The sequence below is a fragment of the Gobius niger genome, assembly GCF_951799975.1.
Source record: "Gobius niger genome assembly, chromosome: 3".
NCBI classification, from domain to species: domain Eukaryota; kingdom Metazoa; phylum Chordata; class Actinopteri; order Gobiiformes; family Gobiidae; genus Gobius; species Gobius niger.
Window position 1 is genome coordinate 5,048,860 of NC_136854.1, and position 27,155 is coordinate 5,076,014.

At 42.3% G+C, this 27,155-nt stretch overlaps 1 protein-coding gene across 1 annotated transcript; it reads left to right on the forward strand.

Moving 5' to 3' along the window:
- Window positions 1–483: 483 nt before the first annotated feature.
- exoc3l1 (exocyst complex component 3-like 1) lies at window positions 484–27,155 on the forward strand. Its single transcript, XM_079554061.1, has 15 exons — window positions 484–536; window positions 5,789–5,967; window positions 6,209–6,428; window positions 8,676–8,870; window positions 9,106–9,299; window positions 10,852–11,070; window positions 13,386–13,456; window positions 13,532–13,649; window positions 16,597–16,722; window positions 16,803–16,903; window positions 18,782–18,892; window positions 20,223–20,493; window positions 24,851–25,006; window positions 25,950–26,074; window positions 26,944–27,155. Exons 1-15 carry the CDS (start codon window positions 497–499, stop codon window positions 27,128–27,130), a joined length of 2,313 nt encoding a protein of 770 aa, XP_079410187.1. The 5' UTR covers window positions 484–496; the 3' UTR covers window positions 27,131–27,155.

Below are 27,155 nucleotides of genomic sequence, written 5' to 3' on the forward strand. Positions count from 1 at the left end.
GTTCACGACATTCTAGAATGTCAAGTCATAATTTGAGTTGGAGCAGGGGCCGAGGCAACTAAATTGGAGACAAAATGTCCAAATGTTTTCCCTGATCGTTATTTGGAAGTGATTGGATTCACAAACCTACCGCATTCATCTTATGGCTGGAATCCTGTCATCATTCTGAATATTGTCTCCACTTTTGGACGCCTTTATGAGAGTCATGTGACCCTTGCTCACATGTGCTGAGAGAGAAGTGTTTGAATCTATTTTGGTAAATAGTAAAGGCACCTGGATATAACAGCTAAAATGACGTCACCTAAGTGTCATGTTGAAGGAGTTGGTGGAGCCCCATGGCTAGAGCGCACTGTATGCTGTTGTGCCGCCCCTTTCCCTGCCCCCATCGAATCCCCTCTTCCTCCCAGTCGCTCCGCTGTGTTTGACTTTAACACAGCTCTGCCTGCCTGTTCCCCGGCACCAAAGGAAATCGGGGAAAGCTGAAAGGATTACTTCAATGTCCACGGATAAGAGTAAAGCTTGTGTCCAGTCGGAAGGTATTTCTTTTCTTGTACTTATTGGATATGTGTTTGTTGTGTAAACCCGTGTGAGGATAAAAGTAAAACTTTCTCCCAGAAACATCCACATTTTTCTAATGATTAAATAAAAATAGATTTAAAGACCAGCTGTTTCAATCGAAGGACAATATACAGTACCTCTTGAAAGTATTCATACACCTTGAACCTTTGCACATTTTGTCATGTTTACAACCATAAACATAAAGATTTTATTTTGTTTTTTTTACGTTCACACACAAGTAACAGACAACTGTGAAGTGAAAGTAAAATGATACATGATTCTGTTATTTTTGAAAAAAAAGAAAAGTGAAAAGTGGGGCGTGCATTAGTATTCATACAGCATTTTTCTGAGTGCATTAAATTGCCTCCTTGACTGACAAGCCTGTCAGCCCTCCTCTTCAGTGCGCCACCTATGCCATCTGGGGCTCCTTTGCCGTGGCTGGCTTCAAAGTAATTCCAGGAGCCTCTGGTAAACCCCTTCTTAAAAATTTCAGTGCAAAAGAGGTAAAAGTTACCACGCTGTTTGTATTGTGTGCAGGGCCCATCGCTAAAAAAAATGCACAGTTATCACATCTGGACATTTTTCTCTGATTTCTTTTAGGATGGGCTCCAGGTATTGCAGGTGGTCCTTTTAGTCTTGATGCCGATATGGTACAGAAGGAGCTAGGGTCAGTTGGCCCCCCAACATAATACACACCAGTGTGCAAGGTGGCTGGTTGATGTGATGCACCAAAATGGACAGACTGCACTTCTGTGGTGTGTTTGCAACCATAGTTTTCTGTCAACATGGATTGCACATTCAGTTGGTGGGAGGTTCTGTGAGTGAGCTACTGCTGCCTGATGTTGTAGAGGTGGCGCCTAAACTTCTGGAGCAATGTGGCAATTTTTTCCACCAGCTCTTCTTGTGAAGATTCATATTCTTTTTTTCAAAGTGATCTTTGATGTTGCTCCAGAATCATCTTTGTGCTTTTTGTTAGGGATGCACCGATACCACTTTTTCTAAAACTGATACGAGTACGAGTACTTGGATTTAAGTACTCGCCGATACCGAATACCGATACGAATACAGGGCATTTTCTTCAACATTCTTACTTTTTTCACAGCAGATTGGTTTGTAATTAGTAAATTTACTCATTTACATTTCCTTAAGTAAAGTAGGCGACACATTTAAGAGCAGTTATATTAGAATTGTGCTGATGCCAATTATTTTTATTTTCATTCAATATAATTTTTAATTTTTATTGCGCTGTCCATCATAGACAGAAAAGCCCATGTCCAAAAGCTCCTCAATGCCTGTGCTTTATTCATTTATGTATTTTTATTTACCGATAGTATTGAGATGTTACTTAAATGGTCTCTTTTCGTCTTGACTTCAGCTCCTGTAGATTTTCTCGTGTGTTTGTAGCAACTTAGCGAGTAGCTACAGCGTTTTCACTGTTCTGCTGCAGCTCATTTTTGCTCAATATGGACATGCTGTGTCTCTTTAATTTGGATTTTCTGAGGACTTTTTAGTCACTGGGTTAGTTTTTCAGATGAATAAACCCCTGGGCATAAAACGGCGTCAGAATGGCCGAAACTGCGCTAGCCGCCAGTTAGCAACGTTAGCCTGTATGTTGTAAACACTGCAGACGCTGCAGCACTAACAACATTTAGCTCTGGTTAAATCCAGCTCCGACTCTGCTTTAGAGAGCGCAGTCTGTAATAAAGTCAGCTCTATGTGGATTTTTGTATTTACACTAAACAATTCTCCAGTTTGTTGCTATTTTCTCTCCTCAGCTGAGAGCTGCGCCTCGTAGCTGCGCCTCGTAGGCGCCTCGTAGCTGCGCCTCGTAGGTGCACTGGCCGCACGTCAAATGGTATCGGTTTCTGGTATCGGGACCTCATGAATGAGTACGAGTATGAGTACATGCATGTGGTATCGGCCCGATACCTGATACTGGTATCGGTATCGGTGCATCCCTACTTTTTGTCAACAGTGGCCCACTGAACATAGGCGACATGATCGGTAGCTTCATAATGGCTTGTCAATGGATAGGTCTTATTGTTGCATTTGTCACATTCTCCATACATACATTGCTTTCTTGTGGGGTCACATGCGATGGCTTCTGCCAGTTGGTCCAAATTGAAGGTATCAATGATGTGAATCTGGTGGAGTTTTTTGCAATGAAGCCAAGATTTTCATGTTGTTTGCACAAACATGCTTCACGATCTGCCAGCGTTGACTGCACAACCCAGCATGGACGAAGTGTGCAAACTAGTGAGTACGACAGAGAGAAGTTGGCATCCTCTGCCAGGAACTTCAAATGGAGATTTCTCATTGAATCTAGTAGCAGTCGTTTTTGCATTTTCTTCTTTCCTTGTGTAACTGTTTGCTTTTTTCCAGTAGTAACTCTGCTCACATCATCACGTACAATGAATGACATTACCTCTCCTCGTAGTCTGGCACCAACACCATTGTATTTCTTCCTCTTGTAGCAGCAGACATTTTTATTTTCCACATTTTTCCATCTTCTCCTTGAAAATCCAAGTACCTCCTGAGCCAACTTCTGCAGCTTGTACTTCTTAAGGATTTTGCTGGTGATTACTGCAGCAATGACTTGTCTGTGACTTTCTCTAGTTGAATTTTTGTACTTTTTGCGCACTTCCTCAGCTACTGCTGTATGGAACAAAAGGGTTTTTCTTATTGATGTCTGTGAAGCTTCCCTAAGCATTCTGTTTACTTTAGATCTTGGATTGGACTTAATCAATCTCTGGAGCCGTTTCCTGTATTTTTCTGTCTTCTGTTCTGATCTGAACTTATTTTCGAGTCCCGCTGCATTCTCTGAGCTTTTTTGTTTGTTTGCCCATCTTCTTCTTCTACCAGTGTTATGTTGCCTAAAAGATGCATACATATACATAAACGAGCCATTAACATTCAGCGCTTACACTAACTTGCTTTGCTCAATAACCATATTGCACTGACCGTGAAGTCCTAGGTTCAGAGCTGGAGTTTAACTCTGGAGATTCGGCACTAATTGACATTTCTGGTGTGAGTGGAGTTTCAGGGCTAACTGGAGGGTTGTTTAACCCTCCAAGTATTTTTTTTTTCTTGTTTTTACTCCTCTTTTACTCCTCATGTGCTTCTCGCCACTTTTTTCACTGAATACACCTTCCTCTCTTGCTGCGGTCTTTTTGAAGAAACTTCTTTCCTGTTTCTACGTCTTTTCTCCATTTCTCTCTTTTTGTAAGTATTGCTGTCTCCTCTGTAAATCAGCATCACGCCTGGCATGGTAGCGTCTGCTTTTCAGCCGCACTCATTGGTGGTCCACACTGTAAGAAAGAAAAAAACACCATTATCTAACTACAATTTAGTCCCCCTTTATTACTCTAATTTCATTGGTACAGTTCATTAATGTATTTAAATAGTCTAAATGATGGAAATTATTTCACTGAATCCTAAAAAATAATTGATTAATTCTGAGTAAACTGAAAGATATGCAACTCTGTTACTGTAGTGCAACCCTGTTACTCCAATCAGGGTAACAGGATTGCAAATTTATGATGATGTTAGATTTTTCTCAGGAATAAAAACTAGCCGTTTAGCTAGCTGTTACTACTGACCAAGAGGACAAACTTGCTTAAAGAAATTTGTAATTAAAAATAATTAATGAATTTTGTTTTATCCGGGAAAAAAATGTATAACAGGGTTGCATGAGGTAGAGTGAGACATTCAAATAAGGCTAACAAAGTTACAAAAATATGAAAAATAGACCCAGGCTGTGGGAAAAGTGTTTAATGGTGTAAATTCCATTGTGCCATGTGACTCATGTTTTCTTCTTCTACTAATCTAAAAAAAAATGTTGGTGTAACAGGGTTGCATGCATGTTGTGGGACAGAGATTTCTTGCATCATAATTCATATTTATATATATTTTTTTAATAAAATAAATGTTTACACAATTACAAGAAACATCACTTGATAAAACAATACTAAAGAAAATTCATTTTAAATGTATTTTAACGGTTTAATTTCAGATTCAATTTGATGATCAAGGGGGTGGGACAAGTAAAATACTATATTTTAGGGGGTACTCCAGACATGCTTGGTATTTAAAAGATTTAGAGAAGGCGATCCACGCCTTCATCACTTCAAGGTTGGATTATTGTAACTCCCTTTACACAGGGCTGGACCTTAAATCCCTCCAGCGCCTGCAGGGAGTCCAAAATGCCGCCGCCCGCCTGCTGACCGGGACATCACTCCCATTCTGTCCTCTTTACATTGGCTACCAGTTCCCTTTCGAATTAAGTTTAACATTCTGCTGATTGTTTTTACATGCCTAAATTCGCTGGCACCTAAGTATCTGTCAGAACTGCTGCAGCTCTACTGTCCTTCCAGAGCTCTGAGGTCTGTAGACCAGCTTCTTTTGTCTGTTCCTAAATCCAAGCGTGTGTCCAGAGGTGACCGAGCCTTCTCAGTGCGGCCCCTAAACTTTGGAACAGCCTCCTCTACATGTGCGCTCGGCTCAGTCTGTAGAGGAGTTTAAATAATATATTACCTGTGTTTAAGTTTTATTGTGTTTATTGTACATATTGTTACTGTTCTTGTACAGCATTTTGGTCGACTATGGTTGTTTTTAAATGTGCTTTATAAATAAAATTGACATTGACATTAAAAAAACATTTTTAATAAGTATTTTCTATCAGTTTATTTACATTTGGTATCAGGACGAGTACAACTTACTCCAAAGCTACTTGCTTTAATATTTTGTACATGGATTATGTGAAATTTCAAGGCTGGGACAGAAAATGTCTAACTACGGGCTTTAGGCGCATTTTTGACGCCCGAAAAGCGTAAGGTGCGTAGGTCTGTACGCACCTTAAGTCGTACTCTACACAAATCTGGCCTTCATGGACGAGTGGCAAGAAGAAAGCCATTACTGAAAGGAGGCCATAAGAAATCCCGTTGCTATAAGTCATATGGAGGACACAGCTCCATGTGGAAGAAGGTGCTTTGGTCAGATGAGACAAAAATTTAACTTTTTGGAGCAAACCCAACACTGCTCATGGTCCTGAGTGCACCATCCCCAGTGTCAAATATGGGGGGGAGCATCATGCTGTGGGGCTGCTTTTCCTCAGCGGGGACTGGGGAGATTGTAATGGAGCCAAATACTGGGACATTTAGGAGGAAAACCTGCTCATGCTGAGACAGTGGCTCATAGACACATTTACTAGCATGTAACGTTGTGTTTGCAGAGCCCTTGACTCCGCTGGAGGGAGTATGGCCGGAGGCAAAGCGAGCGGATCAGTTTGCGTATGGGGCAGCTCTGAAGTGGGCATCAGGGATCTTCTGTCTGCCTCAGCACTTAGAGCATGTTGCTCAGTACTGTAAACGTGAGAGCCAGAGAACCACATTTATCTACACCAGACTCAAGGTAAGAACTTTCATACAGGATAGTGTTTCAGAATATCCTTGAGACGGTTCAGCTTCATTATAAACAGTGACTGTTCATAAGTTCATGAAGACCCACCATTTTAGTTTTTCGAGAGCGAGAAAAAGCGAGGAAAAATAAGAAGAAGAAGAAGAAGAAAAAATAACATTCTAGCTCAAAAAGGAGTAGAAGACAAGCTTTACCCAAATCTAAAAGCTTTTTGACTGTCTTTCTCTTGTCCCAGTCCCTGGTGCAGTCATACATCAATGGTGTTGGCTGGGGCGTGGAGAAACTGTGTGAGGCCAGGTCGGAGCTGCATGAGGGCGCGACGCTTCTGCAGATGGCCGAGCAGAACAGCAGCTGGAACACGGATGTGGCACAGTCCTTAGACAAACTGAGGGAGGTGTCAGAGAGGCACACTCAGCTGCTGGCTGCTGTCAACAACCTGCCCCGACTTTACTCAGGTTAGTGCTGCTTCACCCAACATCACCACCACAACCGGGAACATCTCAGTACTCCATGCCTACATGTAGACACCCATCCTCAAAGCTGTAGGAGAGGTGAGCAGCCTCTAGGCCGGACCCATCTCAAGATGTGGAGCAGAAACACCTGGCTGGAGGATTAACCTATTGTACATGTTTTTAATGGGAGGGGAAACCAGAAACCTACACAGACACGGGGAGAACTCCACAGAAATGCTCTGCCTAGGTGGGAATCGAACCCAGGACCTTCTAGCTGTGAAGCACGATCACTAACCGCTGTGCCACCGTCCAGTCCCAGTGAGTTAGTTAGTGAGTCATAGATATAGATGGCATCTTTGTAATCGCTCCATATATGGTCATGTTTGAAAACAGTTAAGGGGGAAACAATTTGGAGAAAAATCTAACTTCCTCTAATTATTCAAAAACTACTGATGGAGAATTATAGAGTTAACCCAGACTCTGAATGATCAATGCTCTGAACACTGTATTGACTGTTCAAATGTCTCCAGGCCTGTAATACGGTAATAAACTTCTTCCATGTAAGACATCCAGACTGTGTCCCGTCTCTCCATCCACATCTCCTCCGGACTCCTTTAGTATTTCCCTAACAACTACGTTAACAAATGCAGAATTATTGATATAGATGTCGACCCAATAAAGATACAATGACATGGGGAGGAGCAAAGTGGTTCAACAGCCCATACATAAATAACGGAGAATGCTAACATGATACTACATGTAAGCATTGTGCTAATGCTAGCGCTAGCTCCGAGCTTCTACGGAACAATCTGCAGTGGAAAAACATCCATATGGACCCGATTTAGACTTGACTTTATTTGTATGTGATAAATAAGTTCATATTCCACCAGATAATGGCTAAAAAGAGTGAAAAATTGTGTTTCCCAAAAGATTCCGTTTTCCCCCTCGGCAAAGCCACGCCCCCTTCTATGATGCGATGCCGTCTGTATCTATTCACCTTATTCCGCCCACTTTTGCCTTTTTTTGCGTTGTCTCGGCACTTCCGTTGTTCTGACACTTCCGGTCGATCGCGAAGCCCGTTCATTAAGCGGAGAACGAGGGAAAAAGTTCTCCGCTCAAATCGGATGTTTAGTCGATTGGTTTGTGTAAAATGTCCAATGTTCATTTGCACCAACATGTCGACACTGCACCGTTTCTCTGCGCGGCCTGAAAACGGCTTTGTTTTCGTGTAGTGACTGATTTTATCTGGACTTCTCCAGTCCCATGTTAACGCATAGGAGAAAAGGGGCGGGCACAGTTCATGGCAGCGCCCACGCGAGCCTCCGGAATAAGGTGAATAGCTCCCTAATAGCAGTGGCCATTTTCTTGGTCGGATACTTTCTATTCATGGCTGCACCCATCATGACCCTGAGAACTTCAGCCTTCTGTTCTGAGCGAAACTATTAGGTGAACCAAAGCGCTTCTCTTTGGTCCTCAAGGCGGGGGGCTGCGACATGTTATTTTCACAAACAACATAAAACCATTGGCATGAATGTGGCGTCACTCTCCCTGTGCGTGCATGCATGGGTAAGTAGGCAAGGCAAGGCAAGGCAAGTTTATTTGTAGAGCACAATTCATACACAAGGCAATTCAAAGTGCTTCACAGTTGCATAAATATAAGAAAACAAATACAATCAATAAAAACATCAACATAGAATTAATCAATTACAGTAAGAGGCAAGAGTGTAGATAAGATTCTTTCAGTTATATGCATTTTTACGTCTTGTTTGGACTCACTCTGTCTTAAGCACTATTTTTAAGTCTTGTTTTGACTTGCTCTGTCTTGAGCACTATTTTTACGTCTTGTTTTGACTCTCTCTGTCTTGAGCACTATTTTTAAGTCTTGTTTTGACTTGCTCTGTCTTGAGCACTATTTTTACGTCTTGTTTTGACTCTCTCTGTCTTGAGCACTATTTTTAAGTCTTGTTTTGACTCGCTCTGTCTTGAGCACTATTTCGCTCTGTCTTGAGCACTATTTTTCTTGCTCGTTCACACAAAGTTACCTAACCTCTGTTATGCACTTTTTGGATGGATTTGGCTTCTGGTTTAGTGTTCACACTCCACACCCCTGGAACCTCATGGTAAGTTTTGCTATTTCAATCCACTTTGTCGTCCTGTTCTATTGTGTATCTTTGCAGCCTCCATACACCCTTAGCTACGCCACTGATCCTGTCCCACATGACCTGAGTGAGTTCCTCTTTGTTCTCACAGTACGCAGCATGGTGTTGGAGACGGAGCGCCTGGTGGAGTCTCGTAGGCTCCTGGAGGCCCATGCCCGCCTCATGCAGCTGGAGAGCTGGCAAGACGACATCATGTGGCAGCTCCACGGACAGCTCCAAAGTGCGGAGGATCAAGAGCTGGTGAAAGACTACTTCTCCGGAGTGAGGAAGCTGGTGGACACGCTGGGTATGACCATCCTCCAGATCATTTTGGGGTTTGATGGCGTATTTCTGTACATCACAAACATCGTTTTACAGTTTGCAAAAGTGTAAACCTGTTGGGAAATAAAAAATATAATACTAATCAATAGATATAGCTCCATAAGTGTATGTCCAAAAACAGTGTCATGCAGTTTCAAGAATCGAAAAATGAAAGTCTTTTCTTTCCCAGTCAACTGAGCGAGCACTTTTGTTTGGTGCAGGTAGAGAGATATGGGCTGTGGTGAGCAGCGCTCTAACGTTAGCCCTGCAGAACCCCACACCGTTCGTGTCCGCCGTGAGGATAGTGGAGCGTGAGGAAGCCCTGGACCAGGCCCTGCTGAAGGACAGGGGACGACCAGGGGGACGTCCACTGCCCCCGGACCGACCCCGCTGCTGGAGAGCCTGCTTCTTTAAGGTCTGGGTTTGGGATTATTCACTTCCCATTGCTTTGCCCACAGGTTTGACTGGAAAGCCGCTCAGCGTTGGACTCGCTGGACTTCCAGTCTAGTGGACAGATGTTGGTGTGGCTCTCAGTGTGACTTTGGCCAAGGCGTTTCAGCTCCTCAGTGCGCCTGGACCTGGCACAGGCACAGTCAGGACCTGAGGCAAAGCTGGTGCCATGTTCAGTGAGACCTCAATAACTGCTACAACTAGATTGGCCTCTTTTCGCATCAGCCGGCTTACAACAACTACACAGCATTTTGATTATCTTTGCTGCAGCTAAATGTTGCTCCTTATGGACATGCTGTATCTCTTCATTTGCATTTTCGGAGTATTTTTAGTTGCAGGGTTAGTTTACAGATGGATTAGCCATTAGCAGCTATCTAGCAACATTAGCTTATCTTGTAAACATTGTAGACCCAGCGCTGAGGTACAATGAAGACAACATTTAGCCCATGGTTAAAGGAACAGGCCACCGTTTTTCCATACTGAGATATGTTCTTGCCTGAGCTCAGATGAGTTTTATTGGCTGATTTAAGAAATAATAGAGAATAGAAAGAATAAAAGATTTTGGGCGGCACGGTGGCGTAGGGGTTAATGCTCACACCTCACAGCTAGAAGGTCCTGGGTTCGATTCCCACCTGGACGGGGCCTTTCTGTGTGGAGTTGGCATGTTCTCCCCATGTCTGCGTAGGTTTCCTCTGGGTACTCCGGTTTCCCCTACCACTAAAAACATGTACAATAGATTCCCCTCTGGGGCCAGGACTCCCCTGAAAAAGAGATTCTTAATCTCAGTGGGACTATCCTGGTTAAATAAAGGTCAATAAAATAAAACAATAAAATCAGTCACCAGTTTGTACACCTACTTTACATATCTTTTGTTGTAGACTTTTGTGTATAATTTCAGAACCGTTAGAGATAGACTTACCATTTCTTATTTTGGAATCTACTGATTTTGGTCTTTTTAACAAGCTCCCCCTGAAGTACTAAACATGAATATACAGCGCCCCCTGCTGTCACAGTTCAACAATGACACGTTTAAAAGCTTCATACACAGGATTATAGACCAGACATTTTTATAAATATTAGCCAAAAATATTAGTGGTGCATACCGTCATCAGCCAATCAAAACCCCCAAAATGGGCATTGGTCTCAGAAAAACCCACATTGGTCGACCTCTATTAGCTATATTTCTATGATTGTAACCTTTATTATAATTTTAAAGCTTTAACTATTGGCTATTTCAAAGATAAAAAACAATTAAATATCAGCCTATATACTATATATCGGCCATTGGCCATGCCAACCCCCTTAATATCGGTATCGGACCTTATTTGCAACCCTATTTGTGAAATTTGTTTGTGAAATCTACATAAAAATATGCTAAATTGGCAACATTAAAGTCACTTTAAAAATACAAATATGGGGCCTCCTGATATAACAGCCTCTAGCCCCCTTGTCTGTCCATCATGGATTGTTGTTTTCTATACTGTACAGTTTTTTATGAACTGTTTGATGTGTGCTAGGTACTGGAGGAAGCTGTCTCAGCACGTTTCCGCAGCGTTTCTCACCTTCCCACCCGGGGTCCAGGTCTGGCGGGTCATCTGTCTGCTCTTCAACATGGCATCATGGCTGACGTCGCCACAGTGGGGCACTTTCTGGAACACTGTGTCCCGGAACACTACCATTTAACAGCAGCCTACCTGAGGGCCAGCCATTTCTGTTTACATGCTCATCTGGCACAGGTAAATAATGGAACTCTGATCAAACAGAGGAGTTGATTTGTCGGTTTGTAGCAGCTGTTCTCTTAATCTGATGTATTTGTCTGGCAGAAACAGTCTTTATTGTGTCTTTTTAATTCTTTATTCTGCACAAACCCGTGTGTGCTCTGAATCAGCCACACATCTCTTATCAGTACGATGATTATGCTTAGTCTTTTGTGAAGTTTTGAAGGTTTTCATACCTAGACCAAGGCATTCAACTATTTCACACTTTTCATCAGCAGAGAGATCATTTTTTCTTTTCCATATTGCTTGAAAATTGTGGTCTGCTTAATAATGTGGAACATTCTTTTTCAGTAGTTTTTCCCTTAAAGCAGTACTAAGTAACGTGTTTACCTTTATAAATCCTTTCCGTAGTCCCTTTGGGGGTAATACAAGTGTTTATGGGATGATTGGAGGGTCTTTCATCTCCCCCTGGTGGCTCTGGCCAGAAAACCATGTTTGCAACTTGCCTGCCACCCGTCCGGAGCAAGCAATACACACTAATGGAATAACGAAGAAGAAGCTAGCATGCTAACGGGCAAAGCTAACTGCAGGCTAACGTCACTTTAAACAGCATTTACAGCCAAGTTTGAGTGAAAAAAAATATTTCCATTGTATAATTGGATGCACAGTAACCCTCTCTCCCTTTGCCTTTCCTGTCAGCGTAGTATTTACTCTCCAAGACAATTAATACGTTAAAAAATCGTAACTTGCTACGACACCTGCAGTTGCGCTTATGGCCTCTAGGGGCAAGAGTTACTTAGTACTGCTTTAAATGGGCTTAACCTGACAACTAATCATCCCAGGTCTCTGAGATTGATGTCAGTGATTCAAAGTGCCCTGAGACACAATACCATCTATGAGTTTCATTGAAAAAAAACTTTTTTTCCTTAACCCTCGTGTCGCCTTCGCGGGTCTTTTTGACCCGCTGTCATGTTCCGGGCATTTGGATACAAGGTGACACAAGGGGGCGCCCTTCCAACCTTCTCAGTGTAAACGTGAGTTGACTTTCTTCAGACTTAGACTTTCGGTCAGACACCATGAGTGACAGTAACATGACGCTAAATACAGTGAGCTCTTTGTTTGCAGTAAAAAGCCTGAGGCCTCATTGCTCTTCAGTCACTGACTGAGAAGTGAAGAAGGAAGTCATGGAGCTTCTGCTATAGACGGAACTTACGACTTCTGCTGCATGTAAGGGTCATATTACATCATATCAAATCTTGTAATCTGTGAAGCACTTTGTGATACCTTTTGGTATGAAAAGAGCTTTATGCATAAAGATTGATTGATCATATTCTGAAACTCAAATCTGTAGTAATAATTACAATTGCAAAAATCCTGTATCTAATATAAAAAAATAGTTTTTTTTTTAATTTACTCTCATTCTAAAAAAGAAAACCCAAACAAACCCTAACCATTTGTATCTGCTGTAGGTCATGTTTGACCCAGTTCCTCTGAGTCGTGGTGCAGCAGGACTGATGTGGACAGATGTTACAGAAGAAGCTCATGAGGTTCATTTCTTCAACAGTTACTATAGTAACTATTTTCTCCAAAGTAAAAGTAGATCTACCACAGTCCTGTCCACATCTGTCATGGTCCACCATGACCCACCATGACTCAGAGGAACTGGGACAAACATGACTTTACAGCAGATACAAATGGTTTGGGTTTGTTTGGGTTTTTTATTTTTTTTATTTTTTTTAGAATGAGAGTAAATAAAATTATTTTTTTGATTAGATACATGATTTTCAAATATTTATCTTTTTGTAACTGTAATAATTATTTCCATATATTTTGTTTTTACTACAGATTTGAGTTTCAGAATATGATCAATCAATCTTTATTTATAAAGCTTTTCGCATACCAAAAGGTATCACAAAGTGCTTTACAGATTACAACATTTGATATGACATATTATGACCCTTACATGCAGCAGAAGACTGAAGTTCTGTCTAAAGCAGAAGCTCCATGACTTCCTTCTTCACTTCTCAGTCTGTGACTGAAGAGCAATGAGGCCTCAGGCTTTTTACTGCAAACAAAGAGCTCACTGTATTTAGCGTCATGTTACTGTCACTCATGGTGTCTGACCGAAAGTCTAACTCTGAAGAAAGTCAACTCACGTTTACACTGAGAAGATTGGAAGGGCGCCCCCTTGTGTCACCTTGTATCCAAATGCCCGGAACATGACAGCGGGTCAAAAAGACCCGCGAAGGCCACACGACACTGAAATATAATTTGCATAATAATTTGCAACATACTTAAACGACACATCTTCACTTCTTCCATCTTCTGTGTAGGTCATCAGTTGGGATCTGGAAAATGGGGAGATTTTTGCTGTTCTCTTCTGGGTGCTTCACATTTATACCAGGTATAGCGTGACCAAACTCTAACCCAGGCCGTTGAGTAATCGCTATTGACTTGTGGCTGCTTGTTTTCATTGAAGTGCTGAGATGATGGGTCACCCAGAGCTGGCGTTGGTGCTAAATGGGGAAGACTTGGGAGCACTCATAACAACCGAGGGACTTGAAGAACTGCAAAACAAATACGTGAGCAGTGTCCGCGTGAGTCAGTCTTGCAGCTTACTTTGTTTCAACTGTCTTCATTGGACCATGTCCCGAAGGAAAGCACAGTTACGTGAAATTGTTACAGTTTGTTTTTTTTCTGCTTAGTTTGCATAAATATGGGGGCGCAATCTGCTCACTGTTGGATCAAGATTATTTCTAGGGCGGAGCAAATGTGATCAAACAGGTGGAGTGAAGGGTACTATTACAAAACTCGCCTACAATCCATGTTCTTTTGTGTATTTTAACTGGATTTACAGCCAATTGGAACAAACTCTCAGCTCTCCCATGCGGCGTCCATGGATTGTTGTTCCATTTGAGTTTGGGTCGAGGCCCAAAGACCCAATAATGCTATTTACTGAAATGCTTGTTTTATCATTGTCAACTAAATCAGCTCGTATCTGAGAAATGAGCCAAAGCAACAGAGAAACACAGTATTTTCTGTCTGTACATTTTTGGAGGGAAACTAAACTATTCTCCAATGTGTGACTCATGGCTCATCTACAGTTTATGATTGAAAACCTTCTAAGACAGTGGTTCTTAACCTGGGTTCAATCGAAACCCAGGGGTTTGGCGGAGGTCAAGACACACACTCATCATTGGTACATCGCTTGGCCTATCTGTGCTGCAGAGAATTTGGTGCGCTCAGTAGTTGACTTGTGACTGTCGTGATGGTTCGTCATGTGATTTTTTTGTCTTAAAGGGATTATACAGAGAATAAAAGTGTTAAAACTATGCATTTTCCTCCCCCTACATGTTCCAGCCATGTCCTAATGTGTAGAATGAACTCAGACCTGTTCACCGCAACTGCCTCTAAAATCCTGCACTGTCACTCAAAAACTTGCAACTTGCTTCGGGTCAGAAGTGCCGTCATGCACAAGCTTAAAGAGTAACTAAACACCAAATCCACTTTTTTTTGCTGATAAACGGTCTAAATGGTTGTTGAATAGAGTTAGCTACATGTCCCCGTCAATATTTTGACATTTGGTGCAAACTTGTTCAAAATCTCACATTTGTGTCTAAAACCGCATGGTTAGCGCCTCTACTGGTTTCACGCATCAACTACATTTGATTTTTTGCGGTTGGAGGAGAGTGTGTCCACGGCGTCCAGAAAACGTCATCAGTTCTGCCCGTGGTTCTGCCTCTGTGCCTCTGTGGCCCCGCCCACACACACGTACATTTACAACAAACGACGTAATAAATATTTCTTCTGGTATTTTATTCAGCTCACTTGGGAGAGTAGTATTATTTAGCCTTAGCTACGATGCTAACTTATAGTTTGAGATTCTGGAGGTTTCATATTGAGCTCATGAGTCAAACCAGTAGATGGCGCCCCTGCGATGCTCACACTTTGGCTGAGGTGGTGTAGAGTAATAAATCCCTTAGAAAAGCTACTGTGCGATGCTCTCTCTCTGTTCGCAGTCACTGACAGCGAGCGAGTAGTCTACCGGCGGCGATCTTTATTTTTTTTTCGTAGGATAGTTGCTACATCAAGCAATCACAAGCCATGAGAGTGTACCAACTATCCTACGAAAAAATAAACCTTGCGCACAGTGGTGTAGTCTTCAATATATATATAACAACTCTTTTAGGACATTTTTTTATGAACAGGAGCGCGTGGCTCGGTCAGCGCTGTGGGCGGGGCACATCCACTTTTCAGTCTGTCCAGGGACAGCTTCAGTGTCTGAGAGTAAAACGCACACTTGGAACAGTCTGCGCGGTCTTTCCCGTGGACTTCAGCGCTTTGTAATACAGATTGTTTCCCGCCTGCACCTGTCACTGCCTTTGCCCAAAACCGCTCTCACGCGCTGCTGCAGGGGAGGGAGAGAAGCGTTGGGCATTGTGGACTCCCAGAGCGGGGATGAACAGGGAAAGTGTCTATGAGACGTACGCGACTCCTCCAGCGCCGTGAGGGCGGATAATAAGCCTCTGTCATTATTATGAGCTATTCTCAGGCCGGGTTTTATTTTGTGCTCATGTGCACCGGAGCTGTGCACAATTGCGCACGAGCACAGCTGAGAGGGAACAGTCGGTCTGTCGGTAGGGACAGAGAGACGGATGAGCCTGTGACCACTCGTTTTCAGGGGAGGAAATAGTTTGTGGTGGAGTTTGTCCTGGTCTCCAAACGGACAGAAAACGCAAAAATAAGACTGCGCAAATGAGTGATACGTATCTTTTCCCACTTTGTAGCGATTATACGGTAATTCTGCAGGCCTTCTAGTGGTTATACGGCGTAAACCTGCGTATCACGTAGACTACACCACTGCTTGCGCAGAGTCGTGACTCCGGTAACAGCAGTCTGTCAGTCCTGTCAGATCTAGGGGCTTGGTCTGAGACTGTCAACAGAGCAGACCCCGCCCACACACTCACCCCCCTCGTCTCCCCCAAAGCCTCCGAGACCACCCCTTTCTCAGCAATGTTTGACTTTAGTTTGTGGGTGGGGAAAGGCTCTGCCACGCCCGTTTAGTTACGCTTTAATATAGAACCTGCAGTTATGCGTAAGACCTGAGGTGGCAGTAGTGAGCATAAAATGACCAACTTGCATCTAGTCTCTTTAAGCTACTGGGTAATGTATAAAACTTTTGAAATGTTTAAAAATGATGGCGTGGTCCTGTACTATAACATACTGCTGGTGTTTCAAGTTATACATTACGCGTTCTAAGTCCCGCCTTCCCCCGATAGACTCCTATACAAAATGACTGGGCCGCTGGTTAATCTTAGCCAAAACCGACCATGTTTACGCTCCAGACCCCCCCAGCTTCTCATTTTATTTTTCCAATTAAGAAGGGTTTGGAGAATGTGCATATGAAACTGGTGGGGTTCAGTGCCTCCAACAAGTTTAAGAACCACTGCTCTAAGAACATAGAACCCATACTGAATATTGGAGGCTGGAGTTTCTACACTGCCTTGCCTTGAAGAAAAATATGCATATGCTTTTCTATTGTAGACTAAAGTTTCTGAATGGATGCACAAAGCGATGGTGGTGGAAATCCAGGATTGGCAAAAAGAGCTTGAACCAGAGACAGATCATGAAGGCTTTTACCACACCAGTCTGCCAACCATAATAACGCAGGTGATTTCCCCAAACCACCTTCTAGCATTCTTCTGCTGTGTGTTGTCTGCTGTAGTGTTTGTGTGATTTGTTTAATACAGATGCTGGAAGAAAACTCAAGAGTTGCCCGAATGATTGGACCGTCGTTACAAGACCGGATCATTCAAATGGGTCTGTACGAGATAGAAGCTCTTCTGAACAGGTGCACATTTGATCAAATATACTTATTTATTACCTTTTTTTTTAAATCTATTTAGCGGAGATAATGAATGATGATGGTTGGCTGGGGGCTTCGTCTCAGGCACAAACCCTGCTCTTCTGTTTGGGTCTCATTTGGGAATGTAAGGGGCATTTGTACCAGACCGGCCCGGAGTGGTGTGAGGGTGTTTCCACAGCCAAAAGTGAACCGGTCCGCTCAAAGCTGAGACTTTTCGGGCGCGTTTTTTTCTAATCTTGTACATTGACAGAGGACACACCCCTCTTCTGTTTGCTCCAACAGTGTTCATGTTGTTGACTTCAGCTTTTTCCTGGACACGCCCCCTTCTTGGGAACGCCTCCTTATAAACCATTGGCGACAACTTAGGGGGCCAGATCTTGTGTTGGTACACGGAGGGGCGCAGGCTCTTGGTGAATTATTTTCCGAGTGGTGGAGCAATATGCGCCATTCGTCTCCGCCACTTGTGAGTGGGCATCACAAGAGGAGGAGACTGCACTGATGGGACACTGCTGACATTCATTTCCTCGTTTACATTGGGTCAAACTAAAAACTTTATTTACCCCATCGTGAGCTAAACAATGTTCACATCTCGAGGGAAAAAGCGCTTGGGGTCAACTCGAAACAAAACAAATACATGTTTAGCCCTTTATAGGGTCCAATAAAGCCGTCGTTCCACATAGCTTGACCCGACCGCGCACGACTCGATCCATGGGCACCTGTTGACTCTGACTTCTGTTTCCACCACACACACGCATTTGTGGCGCCCCCACAGACGAGCACGCTGTACAGATCGTCACTGAAAGTTGACGATCTTTCAATGACGATCTTTCAATGATGTATTTAGTGGTTATGGAAATTATATTTCTCACAAAAATAGTACTCCATAGTGGTAGAGGTGCAATATATCATATAAATGCCTATACTTTACTTTGGGATGGCTAAAATAGCAGATACAGATCCTTTAGGATCCCACACTCTTGTTGACCTCACGTGTGCTACAGACTATAGACTCTTCCATATATACTGTAGCCCCTGTACTTCACCAGCCAAGGCTGTGGCTACCCAAGGAGCTAACCCCCTAGTGGATAGTCTACTCATTACAACTAATATTTGGGTGATTGTGTCTCTCCCCCGTCCCAACTAAATTATATTCCTACAACTTTGAATACTTATGCATTGAGTTTTTCCTTGTTCCCTTTACCATAGTGATTATGAACCTCTACACTAAAATACAGACTTACAGAACAATTATACAGGATTGCATGGTGTCTACAGGTTCCCCATCATTAGTGACAACTTTTCAACAGCTTTTATACCACAACAACATTTAAACCCAAAGACCTGATATTACCAGTGTGCATTTCAGGAAATGAATCCTGAGCTGCAGAGTCCCAGGCATTGTCTGAGAGGGGGAGAATGGCTGATTTACTCCAGTTCATACCATAGTCTGACATTAATGAGAATGTGCTCATTATTTTGTTGTAGTGATTGTTGAGGAGTTTGTATATAGAGGAGAATGTCATCTGCGTTTAAAGTCATTTTGCTTTTTTACCTGAGACTTTGATTCCTTTCATGCTGTTAGTTTGCCGTAATTGCAGTTGCAAGAGGTTCTCTAAATAATGGTAAGAAAGGGAGAGAGTCTTTGTTGCATATTTTAAATATATTTACACTTCCATTTTGCCTCCATGTGGATGATTTCTTTACTGGCATTGCTCTAACGAGAGCCACTAACCCACACTCCCCCATTATGATATGCGAGAAGCTCCACTGCCGTACCTACACTGGCTTTAGCCAATGGTCAGTTCATGTTGAGGGTCTAGAATCAACCATAATACTCTTCAAAGTTTGTTTTTTTTGACACAGGTTTCGAGAGGCCTTAGTGGAGTATGGGAAAGAGCACCGGAGAGGCCAAAACAAGCATCCGTTCTACCTGCATTACCTGCTGGCCTCCATCAGCAACTTTGTAATCCTTAAGTAAGGCCTTTTTCATTTGTTGATTAGGAAAATGTTATTTCACAAAAAGAAACAATCTTCCACTATAGCAAAGGGTACCAAGGGGCCCCAAGCAAGAATGTCGGTAGGGGGCCCTCTGGTGGCCGCTCGGTGTACTGCGCACTGGGAGAGAGGAAGTCTCGAGGGCAGGAGTTGGTCACCTGACAACTCCCATAATGCAGTTCTCTGCATAAGTTTCCCTCAGAACAGAAAGCTGACGTTCTTCAGGTCATGAAGAGCGTTACAATAAACTGGTTTCACTTTAGAAATACAATCTGTGGAGACATGAGTAAAACGTCTGTCCACTGCTCTTTATAAGTTAACATTATAGGGAACCATGACTCACTAAAGCAGCAGCAGGATGGGGCTGAACAGTGGCCACGGCGCATTAGTGGAGACATGGTGTCATGGCTGCTCCATCTGAGGAAGAGTGTATATCAAGCGTCTGATGCGAATATAAAAAAGAATGGTGCAGTTCACGGGGGCCCTTGTCTGTTGGGGGCCCCAGGCAGCTGCCTGCCTTGCCTAATGGCAAGCTACGCCTCTGGCTGTGCCTGATTTTGCTGAATTTAATCCAGGTTCAAGACATTTGTCATCCAAGAGACTTTACCAGTTTATGTGCTGAACACACTGGACTTGTTAAAAGCTGACCGGTGTTTCAGGGGTGGCTGTTAAAGCTCCACCTTACAGGTTCTTAAAGGTGCTTTCCATTTATTATATTTAATCACTACATACTTTAGTTTCAGAATTTATAGCACATGTTCAAAGTTCTGTCTAAAGCAGAATCCCCATGACTTCCTTCTTCACCTGTCGGTCTGTGACAGACTGAAGAACAGTGAGGCCTCCACCTTTTTACTGAATATAATGGCCACAATGTATTTAGCGTCATGTTACTGTCACTCATGGTTTCTGACAGAAGTCTAACTCTGGAAAAAGCCCGGACCATAACAGCAGGTCCTATAAGGGCTCAGGTATTTTAGGGGCTACAGTTTAGAGTAAACTTTACTCAAAGTCATTAACGAAACCTTACTCTTTTCAAAGCAAACTTTACCTTTAAAAGAGTAAGGTTTCATTGATCATTTAGAGTACGCTTTTCTTTGTTCTAATGACAGAACTGTTACTCAATTAAATTGTGGCAATTTGTGTCTGCCATTTTTTTTAGCAACTTACAGTGTACTGGATCTGGAGATGTAGTTGATATACGTATGTGTGAAAAGTTACATGTTCTCCTGTGGGGTTAAATCTGCTCTTCAGTATGCAGAAAGGTTTTGTGTATTCAAAGTGTAATGCCTCCATTGTGTTTGTGGCACAGAAAGTCCACTGAGAGTCTGCAGCAGCAGCGCTCCTCATGGGCGCTCAGCCAGTTCAGCCGCACTCCACCCAACCCCCTCACCGCCCTGGACCGCACCGTGAGACGAGCCTGTTGCCTGGTCCTGGATGAGCTGAAGCAAAACCTCCTGCCCTGGTGCGGAGGCGTGCTGACCCGGGACTGGCTCATCCACGGGGGCCCCGTCTCCAAGCTGTGCGCCGTCCTGGAGCAGCATGTGGAGCTCTACCGACGCGTCCGTCCTCCCTGCAGACAGGTCAGTCAACACGTTCCAGAATGTGACCACGTCAGAATGTCTCTATGGGAGAAAGGACATGACATTTGTGATATTGAAATCTGATCATATTTGGAGAAGATGTGGCAAGTTGAATTTAGGAACTGGAAATATGTCAAAGAGAGGAATCGGCCTCTACACTGCGTTCTAAATTATTATGCAAATTGTATTTTTGTGTCAAAAAGGTACAAAAAACAAAAAACAAAAATGAACTCATGGATGGTATTGTGTCTCGGGGCTCTTTGAATCACTGACATTAATCTCAAGAGACCTGGGATGATTAGTTTTCAGGTTAAGCCCAGTTAAGGGAAAAACTGCTGAAAAAGGGTGTTCCACTTTATTATGCAGATCATCATTTTCAAGCAATATGGGAAAGAAAAAGGATCTCTCTGCTGATGAAAAGCGTGAAATAGTTGAATGCCTTGGTCTAGGTATGAAAACCTTCGATATTTTATGAAAGATTAAGCGTAATCATCGTACTGATAAGAGATTTGTGGCTGATTCAGAGCACACTCGTTTTTATGCAGATAAAGGCACAATATGGATCAAATTAAATCAAATCAAAACAACTTTTTCATCCCAATGGGCAATTCTGTTCACTGCTCTCTGGTCATAAAAAACGGTAAATGGAGACACATACGACCATATACAGACGTCATGAACTGTAAGTGCATCAGGACACAAGGGGACCAGTAAAAAAAAAGAACAACAGGGACATCAGATTAAGAGAACAGATGCTTCAAAGCAGCATACTGGTATTTGAAGCTGCTGGTGCCTCTGGAGTCTCCTGAACATCAAGGTGTAGGACCCTCCAGAGGCTGCAGTTGTGCATAAATCCAATCCAATCTTTATTTCTATAGCACATTTCATAAACAGGAGTTTCCAAAATGCTGCACAGAAAATAAAAACAGTAAGAATAAAACAATTAAAAACATTAAAACAATAAAACAATTCTAAAATTTCAAAATAGATAAAACCACACAAATAGAAGACACAGAGGACCACACAACTCACATTGTGTTAAAAGCCAGAGAATAAAAGTGGGTTTTAAGAAGGGATTTAAAACACTCCGCGGTGGGGGCCGTTCGGACGTGAAGGGGCAGAGCGTTCCACAGCTTAGGGCCGACAACAGAGAACGCTCTGTCCCCTCTAGTCTTACGGCTCGTCCCGGGCACCACAAGCTGGAGCTGGCCCTCGGACCTCAGAGCGCGCAACGGTGTGTAAATGTGGATGAGGTCCTTGATGTACTGAGGGGCCAGACCATTCAAAGCTTTAAAAACAAGAATGGGGGAGATGTGCTCATACTTTTTGGGTTCCTGTTAAAAGCCGTGCCGCAGAATTCTGGACTAACTGCAAGCGATAAAGAGCATTCTGATTTATGCCTGTGTAAAGTGCATTGCAGTAGTCCAGGCGAGTTGAAATAAAAGTGTGCACGACTTGCTCGAAGTTTTTAAAAGATAAAAAAGGTTTAACTTTTGTTAAAAGACGAAGGTGAAAAAAGCTGGCTTTAACAACAACATTGATTTGCTTGTGAAGTTTAAAATCAGAGTCAACAATGACGCCAAGGCTGGTGGCTGAAGAACGAACATGGTGTTTAAGATGGCCCAGGTCATTTGAAGGGTCCATGGAGCCAAACACAACAATTTCAGTCTTGTTTTCATTGAGACTTAAAAAGTTTTGAGCCAACCAGACCTTGACGTCACTCAAACACTGGAGTAGGGGTGTCAGGGGGGACCTACCATTTTTCTTCAACGGCATATAGATTTGGCAGTCGTCTGCGTAAAAGTGGTAAGCGACGCCATGCTTTTGGAATACTTCATTTAGTGGGAGAATATAAAGCGCAAACAGTACAGGCGCAAGTATAGAACCCTGAGGAACTCCACAGTGAAGGGGAGCGGAGGAAGATGTGGAGTCTCCCAGCCTGACTGCAAAAGATCTCTCCAAGAGGTAGGACTTGAACCATTTTAAAGCAGTCCCCCTGACACCAACACAGTTTTCCAAGCGATTTAAAAGAATTGTGTGGTCAACTGTGTCAAAAGCAGCAGTCAGATCTAAAAGCACTAAAATGGCTGAATCACCAGAATCAGTCATTAAAAACAGGTCATTAAAAACCTTTAAAAGTGCAGTCTCAGTGCTGTGCAATGCTTTATAGCCTGACTGGAAAACATCGAATGTGCTGTGCATCAAGAAATGCTTGAAGTTGTACAAAAACACTTTCTCTATAATCTTCGACAAAAATCTCATAAATCTTCTATCCGGCCTCCCCTAAACTGTTCATTGACGCTGATGAACTGAAACGGCTGCAGTGGCTCAGAAATACATGAAGACTCATTTTCAAACAGTCTTGTTCACTGATGAGGCCGTGTGACCCTGGATGGTCAAATCAATGGAGTAGTGGATGGTTGGTGAATGGCCACAATGTCCCAACAAGGCTGTGACGTCAGTAAAGTGGTGGCGGAGTCATGTTGTGGGCCAGAATCATGGTGAGAGAGCTGGTCGGCCCCTTTAAGCTTCCTGAAGGTGTGAAAATGACCTTTGAAAAATATGTGGAGTTTCTGACTGACCATGCTACAAAAAGAAGAGCCGTGCTTTCCCTAACAAGATCATCTTCATGCGTGACAACGCACCATGTCATACTGTAAAGAATACCTCTGCATCACTGGCTGCTATGGGCATAAAAGGAGAGAAACTCATGATGTGGACCCCCTCCTCCCCTGACCCCAACCCTATTGAAAACCTTTGGAGCCTCAACAAAAAACACTTCTATGAGGGTGGGAGGCAGTTTTCATCCAAACAGCAGCTCTGGGAGGCTATTCTGACATCCTGCAAAGAAAAATATAACTTGACCTGTTAAGATTTTTTTGATTGAAATAGCTTTTGGTTTCAGTAAATATGACCTCCTAATGCTACAAAATCTTTAAAATGTATTGAAATGAGATCAACGAAAAACGCAAAATCCACCGGAATAAAGAGATTCTAATTTACTGGTTGATGATTTTTTTAACGCTGAGTGTGGTCCTGTCTGGGGAGCAAAGCAGTGTCTCTGTCCCGCTGTCGCTGCTTTGCTATCACGGCTCTTCATGAGGAAGCGGCGCTGCATAATCCGTGATTAATAAATCCACTTCCAAACAGACGAGCTGAACCGTGGACGTTACAACCAACATGATACAATCTTTGTCCATCCAACACAACCCGGTGTTTACCCAGTATGTAAATACACACAGACAACGCCACACCCGGACTGCACGCTCCCAAATTTCTTTTAAATATACCAATACTGCAGCTTAAGAGGCTTCTTCGTGACTTCAACTGAATGATTCTGCAAAAAAGCAAAAATAAAGCGTTAGCGTTTTTCTCTAAACTTGGGCGGCCGACTTGTGTCTCTGGTTCTCGTGACGGGGCACATACAGGTCGCCCAAATGAACATTTATTCTTGACATTACAGCTAGAAACTGCTTACTAACAAACTTATTCTGACAAGATTGAAAGGCCCAAACCAGGGACATGAGCTGCGAACTAGCACCAGCTAAAAGCTCTTCATGCATCGAACCAGCTGCAAACTATGTGGATTGTATCGTCTCCTAATAAAACAAAACAAAACAAAACCAAACACAACATTAAAAACATATATAAAAAATATAAAAATATATAAAAAATATATTTAAAAAATATTAAAAAAATATTTTAAATAAATATTTAAAAATATATAAAAAATATATAAAAAGCATTAAAAAAATATATATATAAAAATATATTTAAAAAATAAAATAAAAAAAAATTAAAAAATTAAAATAAAAAAATAAATAAAATAAAATAAAAAAATAAAATATAAAAAAATAAAAAGTCACACCTCAAGTCAAATCATGCATGCACATTGCGCCCCCTGCTAGTTAAATCTGCTCTTCAGTAGTAGTGATGGGCCTCTTTTAAATGAACGATTAGAGGCGTCTTGTATGAAGCTCCACCAGCCCCGGCCCGTGAAGAAGCTGCAGCACCTCCAAACCAATACACTAATGAAGTCTTCCTTTAGCTTTTACCCACTTTTTATTTCACACAATCGGCCTCATAAATTCAGTTTCATGGTATGATTAAATGACCTGCGATGGAAGTAGAAAGTAAACAATGCGATCACACACGGCGCAGCATTTACACTCTGAATAGAACCTGATTTTGAGAGATACTATTACACAAATCAGAGAGTAAACGTTTGAGTTAAAATATGTTAGAAATGCTGTCAATATTCACCATTTCCAAGCCGAACTTGTAATTTGGTCATATATTATGTTCTGGTTTGGACTTGTGAAGTGAAGTGAAGTATTTGCTGTACTGCCTGTTCCAGTGGCTGCAGGAGGAGGCGCGCTGGCTGCTGGTGGGGGAGTACGTCCGCGCCCTGATGCAGAGGAGGTTTGTGTGTCACGGCGCAGACGAGAGGAGGCAGCTCGCCGAGCAGATGCTCCATGATGAGCAGAACTTCAAAGAAATCTTCGACGCTCTGGTCAGACATTCACCAAACTTTATTATGTACATCTACCTACATTGACCATCCTGTACCGAGCCAGATTTGTTCTGGAGAGATTTACAGGATACACTAATTAGGGCTAAATAAACGATACCACTTTGGTATGGGGATAAAAAGTTTATTTTTTTCAATACCAGTACTACCTAAAGTATTGAAAAGGGACAGCATTAAGTTAAGGTTGTTTGGTCTCAAATAAATGATTTTTCTCCCCAATTTTATTCATTAAGGAAAACAAATGTTTTGCCCAATGTTTGCCCCATTTTCCCACATTAAAAGAGAAAAAGTGTCTTCTTTTCCTTTGTTTCTGTCCTTTTTACTATTTTTTATTACTAATATTTTCCCTATTTTTTTAAACATTTGTTTTCCTCAATTTCGCCACAATTTTTCGTTATTTTCCCCCAAATCATGACCAATTTTCCCACACATTTCTTGACATTGGAGATGAACCCAATATATACATTTGCACACTGCGGAGTAGCAGATCAACTTTATTCATGTATTTTGTATTTTGTTTTTTGATGTCTTGGACAAAAAAAAAAAAAAAGACGGCTGCATGAGACAGTTTAAAATTTAAATGAACTGGAACTGTAAATGATTTTGTGTTGATAAGGGGCAAACGTTATAGGTTTTTACTTCTTTCTGCTCCTTTTCATTCATGCTAAATGCTGTTGTTGCATTTTTTAAATGAATGAAATAATTTTAAAAAATGAAATGAAATACATTTGCATATTCCACACAATATTGATGAAGACAAATATTTTGTTAGATATCAGAAAAAGTATGGTCAAAAAGTTGATTGTGCAAAGCGTTTAAAGCACATGCGCTCCAGCTCAGTTGTTGGTATCTGGGGCACAGCACATATATATGTGTATACTTTAAACCGTACTGACTCGTGTTCTGACATCGTCTGTTTTTGTAGGAAAATGAGGCCTCCAACAACCCCTTGGCCCTGGTCCCAGTCCTGGCTGACTTCTTCCGCCTGAATGATCCTGGTCTGCTTGCTCTCGATGTGTCCGGGCTGATCCAAAAATACCCTGATATTAGGTACTGGCCTTTGTTTGCTGTGTGCTCACAAAGATCTTGACTAGGGTAATACGTTGGAACAAATGGCAGTTCCGGCAGCCATCTTGTGACTGGCCCATCTTGTGACTCTATTTAGAGTTATTTCACGACTCTTTATTGTTTATTGTTTATTGTTAAAGGAATAGGCCACCGTTTTTACATACTGAGATATGTTCTTACCTTAGCTTTGACGAGTTCTTTAGGACCTGTCTGATCTTCCCCCGTGCCTTCAGTCACGTAAACACAGCGCAGACAGCGTTAGCATTTAGCCTCTCCCTCTCTCCTCTATAGCTCCAAAACAGGTCAAGATAGAAGCTACCAAGCTCTTCCACGTTTTCCCGATTTAAATATGGTTACGTGAAGTGTTCCACTACAAAGTATAATTACACAAAATTAAACAATGTGGATTTTCTAAGCGGATAAAAGGGGGAACTATAATGTAAGGCGTAATAATACCAGGAGTAATTTGGCATCTGTACAGTAAATTGAAGATTACTGCGCATATTTCCGCCAAGTTTGCCATGTCAAAGAGCGTCATGTCCGATCTAGAGTTTTATTAAAGATCTTTATGTGCTGATGTAAGAAATGCTTCAAGGAGGAAATATATTCTTCAAAATTGCCGCATTAATCTGATTACTGTGTTGTTCTTTGGACATTTTCTCACTGAGCTTCTCGATATAATCTAAAACATATTTTTTATATAGTTATTTTACCCTCTTCTGTTTCCTCCATGTCCTATGTGTTCATTCATAGTTTAATTAATGTCTTCAGGTCAAATGAAATCCTTTCTCTAAGATCTCCAGATGACTCCAGTGCAGCGGTCATCATGTTAAAGCTCTTCCTGTCTTCAGTGCAGATCATGTGTCGGTGCTGCTGGACATTCGTGGAGACGTCCCGCGGGACCTCAGGAGCGCACTGAGGGACCTGCTGGAGCAGAGCGCGCCCCCTCTGCCGGAGGGATACCGACCCGTATTCACTGATGTTCTGGTGCCAACTTCCAACAGGACTTTCTGCTTACCCACGGCCAAATGTGCTTGATGCTGAAGACGAACTCTGCATAATA

Coding starts and splice junctions, on each gene's coding strand:
- exoc3l1 (XM_079554061.1), top strand. CDS start 497: ATGTCCACGGATAAGAGTAAAGCTTGTGTCCAGTCGGAAG. Junction 6,429..8,675: donor CCTGCCCCGACTTTACTCAG/GTTAGTGCTGCT, acceptor TTGTTCTCACAG/TACGCAGCATGGTGTTGGAG. Junction 16,904..18,781: donor ATAGAAGCTCTTCTGAACAG/GTGCACATTTGA, acceptor TTTTTGACACAG/GTTTCGAGAGGCCTTAGTGG.